The sequence below is a fragment of the Lycium barbarum genome, chromosome 8 (assembly GCF_019175385.1).
Source record: "Lycium barbarum isolate Lr01 chromosome 8, ASM1917538v2, whole genome shotgun sequence".
Lineage (NCBI taxonomy): Eukaryota > Viridiplantae > Streptophyta > Magnoliopsida > Solanales > Solanaceae > Lycium > Lycium barbarum.
Window position 1 is genome coordinate 13,685,966 of NC_083344.1, and position 14,978 is coordinate 13,700,943.

Here is a 14,978-nt window from a genome sequence, read left to right on the forward strand (position 1 = left end):
TTAGTATGGTTATAGAGGTGTGCCTAAACTTAAATTTTATTAGAAAAGAAGAACTAATGATCGATTTGATTAATTTTACAACTTCTCTTGGCATACTAGCTAGCTAACAAGAGAGTCGATGAATAATACAAAGGGAAGAAATAGAGCAAGTCTGGATAGATTGTGTATTATTTACGCTCTTTCTCACATCAGCGTTTGAGGGATAAAAGCTATCAAATAGTTAAGTCAAAGTTAATAAAACTATACAAAAATTTAAATGTGCATTAAATAGACTCTGCCAAATTCAACGGGGTTAGATATTCTGCCTGAAAAAATAAAATAAGTTTTTTGAAAAAAAAACCCAAATAACTGATATACTCTATTTAGTTGAATCAGAGTTCCTTGTAAGAATAATATACGGTCAAAAACTCAATACGTAGTCAACGACAAGATTGTCACCAGTATTTAAATACACAATATATACTCATACGAGTCAGCATTCCAATCATTTTTCTCCAGTTGGCTGTATACTGGTTTTTTTTTTTTTTTTGTATATTTTCTGAAAAGAGAAAAAAAAATGTGTGAAAAGAACCCTTATTTTATTAAAATATGAGTATTTTAATCCAGTTTCCATCAAGCCTTCTAAGTCAATAATATGCGTTGGCCTGGAATAAAGATTATTTGTGGCCTTTGATTGGTAAACGGCTAGATCCAACGGCTGCTAATTATTATTCTTGGAAAAACAGGCTAATCTGGGGAAATAGTAACGGAAGTTCCAGTCTTATCAAAGGGGTAAAATATATTTTCAAAAGTTTGTCATTTTTCAAAGATAGATTGTAATAAATGGGAATTTGTCTAATGTTTTCGTTAAAGAAATTGTCAACCAAGATGCTATGTGATAATCAATTAATAACACTCAAAATATTTTTGTATATTATCTGAATTCTAGTGTGACAAAAGGTTGTCTAAATTAAAGTACATTTAAAAAATTCATACTGAAAAGAATCCCCATTTAGGCAAAAAGAAATTTGAGGAAAATTTTATAATTGGAAAAACCTTGTTTAAAAAGCTCAAACAAGAAGATTATGAATTAGGTTAGAAAGCACCTCAAGAATTGCATTCGTTATGATAACTACTAAGTTTATTTTGAAGTTGGTCAAAGTATCAAATTTGTTCCAATACTATTTGAAATTGAACAATTTTACATTTCGTTAAACTTTTAATCTAATATTTCCCGTAATAATAAAAAGTAGTCTTGTTTTTGTCCTAGTAGAGCTCTAGCCTAAGGGTAATTTTAAATCACAGTTAAAATTGATGAGTAAATTTGAACCATTTTTCTAGAAAAAATTAAACATGTGGAGTCCATCCGACGTCGGGGATCCTAATGGCATGATTTGCTACCGGCAAAAGAAGGAACGACCAAAGTGTAATGGATGCCAAAATTGAGCAATTTCAAATGATTCGAGCCAAATTTTGACATTTTCTTCTATACTAATTCTTCTGTACTCCAATTTGTTTGAAGGTTGATCAGTTTGGAGAATCAAACAGCTCTTTTTTTTTATTATGATTTTCTCCAACTCTTTTCATATATTGTGAATTATTGATTATACAGCGTATTTTTATGTAGTTTTCAAATATGTAAACTTTATTATAAAATACTCGAAGAATCTACGTTTAAAATTAAGTAAAAAAAAATATTTGACTTCCCAAACTAGTCAACCTTCAAACAAATTGGGACGGAGGGAGTAGTAAATATTAGTATCAAGATCATTTTTTTTTTGAACAGGAGTATCAAGATCTATGCTACTATCGAACGTAAAAATATTAAACAAATTATGTTACTTATAAAGTAATTATACGTACATCTAAGATATATGTTAGTAATTGTTAGTCTAGAATATAATAATAGTTAAAGCGTTATAATATGTTAGATTATATAGGTAACATAAAATACTTTTACACCGTCGTATATATAATCTAAATACTTGAAAAATACATTCATTTCCATAGTCCATAACTAACTCATATATAAAATTAAATATGTTGTCACTTTCATCAAATCACGTTATTCAGATAGTCAAAATATCTGCATATTATGACTAAATAATTAGATTGAGCAGTACTTATCTAACCTAATTATATTCTAATTAACAACGAAAAGTATTTATAATGTTTGGACATTAAAATAGCCTGAAAATAATACACGTTCTATTCTAATTTACATGGTACCTTTCGGATTTCGAGAGTCAATAACAAGCTTTTATTTGACCGCGATTATTTCATGTCTAATAAATATTTTGAATTGTCAATTATTGTGACTTATAGTACTTTTCTATAGTTTTCAAATATGTAAATTTTATTTCAAAAAATTAAGAGATTCCATGTCCAAATTTATGATCAAAATTGAAAATTTTGACTCTCAAAATACGAACTGTGTCACATAAATTGGGACAGGGAGATTACTACATATAGAGGGGTACGACATATAGTTTGATAAAGTCATATTATGTTACTTATAAATAATTATAGGTAATATGTAAAATAAGTATTAGTAATTGTCAATCCAAAAAAATAATATTGTATTTGACTCAATTTATGTGATACAATTCGCATTTCGAGAGTCATATTTTTTTATTTTGACTGTGAATTCGGTCATACAATCTTTAAGTTTTTTGAAAAATAATTTAAATATTTAGAAATTACGTAAAAATATTTAAGTCACAATAATTAACAATTTAAATATTTAAAGGGGATACAAATAAATTTCGATTAAAGATTTTCTTATTTGACTCTCGAAAAACAAATAGTATCACATAAATTGAAACATAGAGAGTAATTAAACTGTTATAACAAATTAAATTATACACATAGCTTACGAAAATTACACATATATAATCTAAATACTTGAAATTTACGTTCATTACCATAGTCCATAATTAACTCATACTCCACGTTATTAAGAGAGTCAAATTAAGAAATCTGCATATACATGATTAATACTCCCTCCGTTCACTTTTACTTGTCACGTTTTAATTTTTTACGTCGTTTAAGAAACAATGATTAAGATAAGTATTTTACCACAATACCCCTATTAAATGGGGTATAATTGTATTCGAGTTGGGAAAATGATTTGGAATGAGTAATAAATGCTAAGGGTAAAACAAATTTTTTTTTATCTTATCTTGATATATGAAAATTGACAAGTAAAACGAAAATTTATAAAGGAAATAGTGGATAAATAAAAATAAACGGAGGAATAAATATTATATTGAGCAGTACATCTTATCTAGCATATGTTTGGACATTAAAATAGTCTGAAAATAGTACACTTCTACATATAGTTTGATTAAGTCAAATAATTAATTACTATTAATTTCTCTCTCTTTCATAAGTGAGTCGTCGGCCATCCTTTCCTTGCCATATTTGTAATTTTCTCACGCGCAATTATTAGTCAAAAAAGTCATCCACCTCATTTTGCCTTTCCATTGCCTTATTATTTGCCTCTTCCTCTCCACAAACAGTTGAAGTACTATAAAAAATGTCATTTAATTTGATTGAACCATTATTGTTCCCTCATACTCATTCCTAGTATTATTCTCTTCTTTGCACTTTTCTCTTATGTCACTGCCATTAATTCCTAGCAATTGAACCACATAACACTCTCATTTTTTAACTCTTACTCTCTTAGGTCACTGCAATTAATTCAAAGCATTTATTCTCTTGGATTATTTCACCAAAGATAGCTCATTTTTTTTTATTTTTTTTTTTTAATTTTATTATTATTTCACCCTTATAACTACTTTCTAAAGGTATATATATATAATATATATTGAGGAAGAAGTTTGAGTGGTTCTTTAGAGAATTAGATGGCTGGTGGTGGGGGTGGTGGAAGATCGTTGGAGGAAACGCCGACATGGGCGGTTGCCGTAGTTTGTTTTGTATTGGTTGCAATTTCAATTGTGATTGAGCATATTATCCACCTCATTGGAAAGGTAAGATATAAGTAGTACTTTGCCATGCAATATTTCAGAAAATAAATAAATAACATAACTACATCTTTATAAGTTCTTAATTCTCTCTTCTTCTTCTTTTTGTTTTTCTGATTGCAGTGGTTGAAGTCTAAAAATAAAAGTGCCTTGTATGAATCACTTGAAAAGATCAAAGCAGGTTCTTTTCTTAAATTTTAACCTATATTATAGTATTTGAATCAGATATTTCTTGCTCATCATCAAACGATCATTTATTCACAAACTTCCGTTAAGTTTTTTCCGAATTTGTGAACTCATGATTGGATCTTTCACTGTCGTAACCGTTTTAAGCTAATTTTTAATGTTAACAATCATTCATTTTTTATGTTTTTTACTTGGTACAGAGCTTATGCTGCTGGGATTCATATCATTGTTGCTAACAGTAGGACAAAGTCCAATTTCCAACATATGTGTATCAGAAAAAATTGGAAATTCATGGCATCCATGTAGTAAGCAAAAAGAAGAAGATGCAATTAAAGGTGAAGAAATTCCAGATGACTCATCAGAGCAACACCGCCGGAGACTTCTTGTGGAAGCTGCCGGTGGCGGCGTTCGGCGAATGTTGGCTGCTGGTGGGGAGGACAAATGTGCAGCCAAGGCATGAATTTTTTAATTTCTTTTCATTAATTTTAGTTACCTTTAATGAGAGCCACACAATATCTATGACTTATTTTGAATTATAAATTTCAAAAGTTTTTATTTCTTTTTTAAACTTCATGTCAAATCAAACATCATCTTCATATTATATTCTAGTTACCAAGTTTGAACAATTTAAACATATAAGACTTCGTGGAAAGCTCCTTCAAACTTTTGGGGGCAAGGAGGAGGGTGACAAAGAGGGTAATCTTGAAAAATCAAGCATATCAAATTATTCATGAGGACAAATAAATAAATTTAAACGATAGAATAAAAAAGATTTTGCATATACTCCCTCCGTCCAAATTTATGTTGACACTCTTTCCTTATTGGTCAGTGTTAAAAAATAACATTTTTATATATTTAATGGCAATTTAGCTTTAGAATATCTGTTTTACCTTTGATGAGATCTGATTTAGAGCCACATAAATATTTATGACTTATTCAGATCATAAGTTTTTTTTTTTTTAAATTTCGTACCAAATCACACACCATCACATAAATTCAAACACCTCCAGTTACTTTTAAGGTAATTGAAGATAAATTTCTATGATAAACATTACTTGGTGACTACCTGATAAAAATAGTAAATAACTTTCTATTACAAGTTAAGTTATATTAATTCCTCAATTTAATAATAGGATTGTTTTGTTAAACGTTATTTGATATTGTTGCAGGGAAAAGTACCATTTGTGTCTGCTGATGGCATTCATCAATTACACATTTTCATATTTGTGCTGGCTGTTTTTCACGTTCTCTACTGTATATCCACTTTGGCTTTGGGAAGAGCTAAGGTACTTTATTTGACACCCATTTTGTTGTTTTGTTTTTTTAAGCCTTTAGGAATTAACATCTCTTTCAAAGTTGTTATACTTTTTCTTTCTGACTTTGTTTAATACCTTTCGTATTTCTTCTGTTTTTTCAGATGAGAAGTTGGAAGTCGTGGGAAAATGAAACCAAAACAGCTGAATACCAATTTGCTCACGGTAAAGAAAACTCACTCTTTTTAACATTCATTCATGAATATAGAAAATTAAAAGATTCTAGAAGACGTAATTAATCTAACATTGATATAATTACGTACGTGGCAGATCCTGAGAGGTTTCGGTTTACCAGAGAAACATCATTTGGTAGAAGGCACTTGAGCTTTTGGACCAAAAATCCTGTCCTACTTTGGATTGTAAGCATATTTCTTTTAATTAATCTCTATAATTTATTCTTCTTTTTTTGTTTGCTTGTTTCCATAGTTTCACTTCTTATATATTGATTGTGTAAAAGAAGGTTTATATTATCAGGTCATCTAAAATCTCTCTCCGTCTCATTTAAAATTTTTAGTTTGAATAAGCACGGAGTTTAAGAAATAAAGATAAATTTTTTAATTTTGTAGTTTTAAATTAAAAATGTGTGTAGTCCTTCGAATCTTTTGGTCTTAAACTTGTCATAAGAATGTTGAAATTGAAAAGCATACCTAATATGGAGAGCGACACTTTTTTTAGAACAAACAAAAAAAAAAATTAAGTAAGATACTTAAATTGGGACGGATGGAGTAACAATTAATAACTGGCATAATAAGTGGATGAGTATTATGAAAACTGAAAAGTAAGGCATCCCTGTTGTTACAATAATAAGTTAAAATACAATGATAATGCAAATAAGTGGAAAGAATAACACAAAATCAAGAAGGACCCTTCATGTATATTAAAATTAGGTCAACAAAATCGCAAATGGTTAAGATCAGGGGCGAATATAGGCATAAAAAATGGGTCACGTGAACATGGTCACCCGACTAAACTCGATATATTATGTATATAATTCTTAAAATATATCTAATATTAACTGAAGGAACACATGGTCAAATTAGATAGAGTGGAGCACTGGTTAAGTGCTAGGTTAAATCCCTTAAGATCGTGGGATTAAACCCAACTAAATGCACTTCCTTTTATTTTTTTTAATTTTATTTAAAATGGTGAACTCATCCTCGGCTTAAGATTATTCAAATTGATACGACATGTATTATAAATATATCTATAGTAAAATACTGTTCACGAACTAGAAATGCCATTGAATTATTGCTGCAACTTCTTTGCTAGAAAAGCAATAAAATATGCGAACAATAGACTTTATATTCAATCAAGTAAAAACAAAAATACCATTTAACAATATTTTTGTCTAAGTCTAATAATTGTCAATTATATAAAGCTCGATCAATGATGCATGATGTACCAAAATAAGTACTATAATATGTTTAATGACACTTTGTTCTTAAGTGTATGTCGACCTAACTGATTACTGCACACGATGAAATCGTTTATTATCGTATTATTCCTACTAATAATGAAATTGTTTATCATCACCCCATTCTTTAATGTTAGTGGTCTCTGGTCTTGATAGATGTGGAAAAAAAAAAAAGGTCAAGAATTAATAAATGCAAAATACAGACTTTTCCCCTAATCTTTGGGGGTTTAATTATTTAAGAAACTTACGAATATGGAAAGAAAGAGTTTTACGTTACATGTATAGCCAAAGATCGTTGAATGAATAATTTCCTTTTCAATTATCTGACTTTTTCTAGAAGCAATTAGTTTGACTTTTGACTTCAAAATAACAATAATTTACATAATAGAAGTACGTATTGTGTAACATTTTATCCTTTGGTTGAAATTTCTAATAAGAAATCTTTGGTGATGTTCACATCTGATTAACTATCTACACTTCGTATATTTACTCTTGAAATTGAAACATAAATTATTATCTCTTAGTTTATTTTTAGCTGTAGTCAATGGCGGAGCCAGGATTTTCGTCGAGGGGTTCAAAATATAAAAAAGTAATCATACGAAGAAGCCTAAGGGGGTTCAACATTTACTATATCTACATAAAAAATAATTTTATCCTTGTAAAAACAGTATTTTTTTCCGCCGAAGGAGTTTAGATGAACACCCTAGGCTCTATGTGGCTCCGCCACTGGCTGTAGTCAGCCTCAAGTTGCGTTTGACTGGCAAGTCGAACGTCTTGATGGCTTTTCCTTTTCTTATTGTGCAACTTACACATTTTGGCTTTTCGTCAAAAATAATTACAATAACTAGTCATATATACAATAAATATATACTAGTTACGTATATTACAAGTATATATACATCAAAATAAAAACATATACATTTTTTTTTACTATTACGGGCGGCCATACTGAGTAAAAGCCCCTTTCATTTCTGGTTGTCAAACCTTAATACAAGAAAATAAGCTAAAAATTCCATCTTCTTATTTTTTAAATAATTTTAGCTTGGCCTTTTTTGCAGGTTTGTTTCTTCAGGCAATTCGTAAGATCTGTCCCAAAAGTTGATTACTTAACACTAAGGCATGGATTTATCGCGGTAACTTCATCTTCATTTTTTTAATTTCATGCATGAAAAAAAAATAGATATGCGTTTAGTTATTGTTATAATTATTAAATTCAAATGTAAATAATAATTTAATGTAATATTATCAGGCGCATTTGGCACCTCAAAGCCACCAAAAATTCGATTTCAGGAATTACATCAAACGATCACTTGAAGAAGATTTCAAAGTGGTCGTAGGAATCAGGTTATTTAATTTACCTTTCAATTTTAATTTGCGAACATAATATTTGACCTGATTTATGCTACATTAATAATTAATCTTATGCTAATCTTTATTATGCTTTTCTCAGCCCTCCAATATGGTTCCTCGCTGTGTTGTTCTTACTCTTCAATACTCATGGTAAATACAAACTACTCCACAAATATGTTCATTGTTGTATTATGTAAACAACTCAATTCCTTTAGTATATGCTTAAGAATGGAACTTTTAATTTTAAACTCTCAAACTGTCGATGTAGTTTAACTTGTAATAGCACACATTTTCTCAATTGAAATATCATTTCGGTTTTCTCGAACACCATGTTACCAATTAATTCTTATTGTAAAAAATAACTTTTAATTATCTTATAAGTAACCTGATTGCGTAAATACTTCTATATTATTAGTATATAGACCTTAAAACTATTGAAAGAGAACTCTTTAATTACCAATCAACATCGATCGTATCATTGCTATGTTTGACTAACAAATTTCATTATTATTTCTGGACAGGCTGGTATTCCTATCTCTGGCTACCATTCATCCCCTTGATTGTAAGTGCTGTAGTAGTTCACAAGTATACATCTTTTAATTGACTTTGTGCATGTGGACATTCCATTATCGTTTTTCACATCATATATCAATTCAAAGTTTACATTTATTTATTTGTTTCATTTTCTTTGGGTCCATAAAGAATATATATAGTCACATTCATAAACAATAGATGATATAAATCTAAAGTGTGGCAATTAAAAAGGGATCTTTTCATTTTTTGCATGTCGGCTGAAATTAATTTGGACACTAGCAAAATATTCAAAATATACACATTGATTATGTCTATTTATGTATACAATATGCATATAATGTATATATTCATACTTAATATACAAAACATATACATTTGCCGATTATTATTTTTTAGAGTGGGTTAGAAAGGTAATTATCCCAATTGATTAAACTGCAGGTGATATTGTTAGTAGGGACAAAGCTACAAGTGATAATAACAAAGATGGGGCTAAGGATTTCAGAAAGAGGAGAAGTAGTGAAGGGTGTACCTGTGGTTCAGCTAGGGGATCACCTTTTTTGGTTCAACCGTCCTCGTCTCATTCTTTTTCTCATTAACTTTGTCCTATTTCAGGTAATTAATTAACCGATCTTGATTTTATTTCGTTTGAGTTTAAATTATGTGGATTAATAGTGTATATTAGGGGTGTCAAATAAGCGGGTTGTGCTAAATTTGGGCATGTTGAAATGGGCCGAATTGACCTGTTCAAAAGCTATTTGGGCTAAAATGAGTTGGTTTGAAATAGGCTTCAGGTCATAACCTAACTCACCCAATTCTTACCAAGAGCCCGTTTGGATTGGCTTATAAGTTGCTTATAAGCTGTTTTCAGCTTTTTTGAGTGTTTGGCTGGCCAGCTTAAAGTCATTTTGTGCTTAAAATAAACTCAAAAAAATAATTGAACCCGTTTGACTTAGTTTATCTAAAGCAGCTTATAAGGTGCAAACAGCTTATAAGCCAAAAAAATAAGTTAGGCTACCCTAACTTATTTTTTTTAAGCTTATAAGCTGCTTAAAATAAGCCCATCCAAACAGGCTCTTAAGTCTTCAATTCTTTGTTTGTTTTCTTATAATCCGTTTGAGTACCTAATAAAACTTTTTCGTTATACTATGACTATATATAACATATCAAATAGAAAAAAAGTCTTTTTGAAAATATTTAGAAAAGTTTCTCATGGGTCAATCTGGGTTGCATATCAGCCCAGTTCTTAAATGAGTTGAATTAAGCAAGTCAGAATGAGTTGAGTTAATAAAATAAGGATGAGTATTAACCCACCCAAACCTAAACGGATTGGGCGAGTTATGATCTTATGAGCTGATTTTGCCACCCCTAGTGTATATATGCTAGTCCCTTTGCTTCATTTTATGTGTATTAATTTGATCAGGACACAAAGTTTAAGAATGCAAGACAGACTTTTGAATCTTATGATCTTAAATTAAAGATATATATAGTGAGTCAAAATGTCCTCGAATCATGTAGTTCTAATTGTGTCATGTATTTCTAATTATGTCATGTATAATGTTGGAACTAAAGAGTTACTTACTAAATATAGAAAATTATATTCTTTCTAAGTAGACTAAAAAGAGAATAAGACACATAAATTAAAGCAGATGAAATAATGTTTACACAATCAGGTAAGTAATCTTCAACAAGAGGTGATTATTTATAACAAACATGATATGATTATAACTTGAAAAATAGAGTAAAAATTGCTATAACAAGTTAAATTATCTTTGATAATATAAAAAATATTTACTTTTTCAGTGTATATAACTTGATTACATTTTTCATTCCCTAGTTATCAGTTTAGATCTCTTATGACTCATCTTAATGGATTTTGTTTACATTTTTCTTGAAAAAATGCAGAATGCTTTCCAATTGGCCTTCTTTGCTTGGACTTGGGTAAGCACTATGCACCAACTTTTTGCCATTACCATTGCAATACTTTTTAAGGACAATTTTTGAAAAAGAAATTGAAATTATACAATTAAGAGAGACCAAAGTTTTTTTTTTTTTTTTTTTTTTTTTTTTTTTTTTTTTTTTATGTTTCATGTGGTAATGTTACCAGTATGAATTCGGGTTGAAATCTTGTTACCACGACCATACTGAGGATATCGTCATCAGAATAACTATGGGGTAAGAATTACTAATACTCATTAATCATAAGCTAGTTTTTTTTTTCTTTAATTTCTTGTCTCCTCTTTAATCCATAGCATTAACATATTATAATGGTGTGTATGATGAACAGGGTTCTCATTCAGATTCTATGCAGTTATGTTACCCTTCCTCTTTATGCCCTTGTAACACAGGTAATAAACTGATTACAATTTCAGAATTATCAATGGAGATCTTGAATATGCAAATTATGCCAGTACTGCTTAAACAATTAACTGTTGAAATATTATCCAAAGAAGATATTAAGCATATCATTAACTTATATATATACGCTGGGAGAAAGAAATTTCACATTATTAATGCATTTTAATATGTTGTAGCATGTAATTCGCCTTATTTTTCATGAATTGCTAAAATCCCAACTCTTATGTGAGGTTATCTGTAGTTATTTTCTTTGGTGATTCTATAATGTAAAAGTTATTTTACGTTATTAGTGCATAAAAGTGTAAATTCCTTAGAATTTAAGTTTTTTTTAAAGAAAAAACGTGTAATTTACCAAGATATGAGTGTTGTGTTTTTATATCCTTAATTTGAAACAAAATACTCAAATGTACTTTTGTATAATTGTGAGCGCAGATGGGATCAAACATGAAATCAACCATCTTCAATGAAAGAATAGCAACAGCATTGAAGAATTGGCACCACACAGCAAAGAAACATGTTAAGGATCAAAGCAAGCATTCTAATACAGCGACACCAATGTCAAGTAGGCCAGGGACACCTTCTCATCATGCCATGTCACCGGTGCATTTATTGCGTGGAGCTCACTACAGGAGTGATATGGGGAGCCCACAGAACTCGCCTCGTAGATCTAACTACGAGGTTGATCATTGGGAGATGAACGAGGTGGGCTCGCCTTCACCCTCCCCGTTTTACCAGGAGGCTCATGATGGCTCATCGTCATCCTACATGCACAAAATTCAACTTGGTCAGTTGGAACATGACTCGTCAGAAGTTATTGGACCTAGCTCGTCACAAGTGGTTCCTCTGCCACTACAAGAGGATTGCGAACAACGTGAGATTACTATTGTTGGATCAAGAGAGTTTTCATTTGAGAAAAGAACGAGTATATAGATGATTTAACAGGCATATTCTAGATTATTTTATTGATTTACACTTGATTTAAGAGAATGACATGTAAATTTGATCCTGATTGAAGCATTGTACAATTTATGCACGGTGTAAATCTCTCATGTAATTAGGGGATCTAGAAATGGATCTGAGAATTCTGCTAAATGCAAATAAGGCATTGAATTTCGGTTTACTACAGGGGTATCAAATGTCCGAGCGAGTTAAAATTCGTTGAGTTGCTGTGTATTTTACAAATCTTCTTGCTAATAGTACTGAACTTATGATTAACAACAAAATTGAGATAAAAAATCATGAAATTAATTATGTATGGTCCAATTTTGTGATCTTTTAGTCACCTTTTCAAGAAGTAGATTCAAATTTCAGATTGACTAGTGAAAAATGAGAACCACCATTGACATCACTGAAGGTAAAATAGGCCACAAAGTATTTTAGAAATAGTTCAAGTTTAATACATTGTTAGTGGTGTATACGGTGAAAACCAAGTCAATGTAAGACCGGTGAGACCCGGGGTCGAGGGTAGGTTCAAATGAGCGCGAGTATATTCGGTGTTTTCTTCAGACCGAGGGGATTGCACTGAATGCGGCTGACCCGAGATAAGAGAAGTGTATCTGTTGATCCGATGTCTCCGAACCAAACTCAACGTGGCCGTTGGTCCGGTTAACTGGTTGCGGTGCTGCCACGCATCAAGATTGTTCTGTCATTTTGTACTGACGACCGTACGAGTGTCAGACCGTACGGTTCTACCTTATCCTTTTAGGGTTTCTTTATTCTAAAAGGCTTTGTATTGTATTCAAGGCGCATGAGGCGAACCTATAAATAGAGGACATTTTTCTACTTTTAAGGGTTGGCTTTTCCAGATCTAGGACATTGTAATAGAAAAAAAAATATTGAAGCTCTCTCTCTTTCTCTGACTTTAGTTCGGATCTGTAGTATTCTTTGGTTTTGTTCATCCATTCAATACTATATATATATATATATATAGCTTAATCACTAATATCAATAAACGTATTCAAGGCATTAGCATATATATCTATATATATTATAGCAACAAATCCATATATATTTCGTATCAACCAAAAATAGATTAAAATTCATCCACGTATCCTATACCTCACTTACAAATTCAATTATTATCGAAATTCGGGGTAAACAGTTTGGCACCCACCGTGGGGCTAGGATAATTGTGGTTTTTTAGTCTTTGCTTCTACCTCTTTTTACCCGTTTGATAAAAGAATCTTCTGCTAATTTTTGCAAAACACGGACCAAATAGCAAGCAGCGGACAGTCTGGTCATATCAACAACAACGAGATTGTGGCAAAAAACGAGAACAGTGGGTTACGAAACCTACCAGCAGATCCAATCGATCCGAACTCTGTTGATTCGAGGGAAGGCCTCAACCGGCAGAACACCGTGAACCAGGAGAATGCCACTTTACCGGCCACTGATTCCTTGAATACGCATAACTCAATTACTTTATCTGAGGCCCAAGGCCGGAAAGCACCGGATACTCCGAATGAGATTAACTTACGTTTAATTTTTGAAATGTTGCAGGAACAGGGAACCGCCATAGACGAACAAGGAATTGCAATAGCTCAGCTGCAAAGCAAAAATGATAAGGCAGCTCCGGAGAGGTCAAAGAGTGCCACCGAATCGAGGAGGGATGAAACACGGATAGTCGAGAGTAATGGATCGGGGAACCGGTTCATCCACCGAAGTTCTGAAGATGCTCGAAACCTTGGCAAAACGGGTAGATTCAACTGAGAAGAGAGTGGAAACATATAACTCTCGGGTGGATCAAATCCCGGGGCTCCTCCGATTCTAAAAGGGCCGGATTCGAAGAGGTACATTCAAAGGTCTTTCCCTCCAAGTGCGGCTCCGAAGTTGATCCCGAAAAGGTTCAAGATGCCGGATATCCAGAAATACGACGGTACAACAGACCTACAGGAGCACGTGACTTCGTACACCTGTGCCATAAAAGGAAATGATGTCGAAGAGGATGAAATTGAGTCCGTTTTGTTGAAAAAATTTGGGGAAACACTATCGAAGGGGGCGTTGACCTGGTATGACCATCTTCCTGAGCATTCAATCAATTCCTTCAAAATGCTTGCAGATGCGTTCATAAAAGCCCATGCCGGGCTAAAAAGGTGTAGGCACGGAAGGCGGACATCTTCCGCATAGCCCAAAGGGATGATGAGTTGTTAAGAGAATTTGTGAACCGTTTCCAAAGGGAACGGATGGAGCTCCCTCCGGTCCCAGAGGAATGGGCTGCATAAGCTTTTACCAAAGGGCTTAATCCTCGGAGCTCGATTGCCTCATTCAAACTTAAAGAAAACTTGTTGGAATATGAGGCTGTAACCTGGCCAGATGTTCATAACAAGTACGAATCAAAGATTCAGGTAGAGGATGACCAACTCGAGCTTCCCCCGGGACCCATAAATATGAGCAAAAGCTCTGAAAGGTCGACAAAAGTTTACGAGCCAGAAACGCGATCATCAAGGGTAAGATACCGGCCATACTCTCATTCGGAAAAATCAAGCTTCAGATCGGAAAGATCAAGAGTTAGCCCCAGTCACTTCTCTGGTCGGGGTGATAAACGGGCCGAGCGCCCATCGAACAGTCGAGGTCTATCATTTAGAAGTGATGTCGGGACTTCTGCTAGCAACAAGGACCCGCCAAGGATATCGGAGTACAACTTCAACATCAATACCTCGGATCTCATCTCGGCTATTGGCCGTATCACGGAAGCAAGATGGCCAAGGCCATTGAGGTCAGACCTGGGTCAGCGGGACCGGAGCGTGGTATGTGAATATCATGAAACCCATGGGCACAGAACTGAGGACTGTCGCCAACTAAGGGATGAGGTGGCTTGCTTATTGAAGAATGGCCACCTTCGAGAATTCCTGAGTGAACGAG

At 32.5% G+C, this 14,978-nt stretch overlaps 1 protein-coding gene across 1 annotated transcript; it reads left to right on the plus strand.

Annotated features, from left to right (window-relative positions):
• Positions 1–3,480: 3,480 nt before the first annotated feature.
• On the plus strand, positions 3,481–12,237 carry LOC132605957 (MLO-like protein 6). Its single transcript, XM_060319241.1, has 15 exons — positions 3,481–3,971; positions 4,089–4,146; positions 4,352–4,605; positions 5,321–5,437; positions 5,569–5,629; positions 5,735–5,823; positions 7,937–8,011; positions 8,128–8,222; positions 8,329–8,378; positions 8,750–8,790; positions 9,201–9,374; positions 10,665–10,700; positions 10,867–10,934; positions 11,047–11,107; positions 11,550–12,237. The coding sequence occupies exons 1-15, from the start codon at positions 3,846–3,848 to the stop codon at positions 12,045–12,047; spliced, it is 1,803 nt and encodes a 600-aa protein (XP_060175224.1). The 5' UTR covers positions 3,481–3,845; the 3' UTR covers positions 12,048–12,237.
• Positions 12,238–14,978: the final 2,741 nt, after the last annotated feature.

Coding starts and splice junctions, on each gene's coding strand:
- LOC132605957 (XM_060319241.1), top strand. CDS start 3,846: ATGGCTGGTGGTGGGGGTGGTGGAAGATCGTTGGAGGAAACGCCGACA. Junction 8,223..8,328: donor AAAGTGGTCGTAGGAATCAG/GTTATTTAATTT, acceptor TGCTTTTCTCAG/CCCTCCAATATGGTTCCTCG. Junction 10,701..10,866: donor CCTTCTTTGCTTGGACTTGG/GTAAGCACTATG, acceptor TAATGTTACCAG/TATGAATTCGGGTTGAAATC.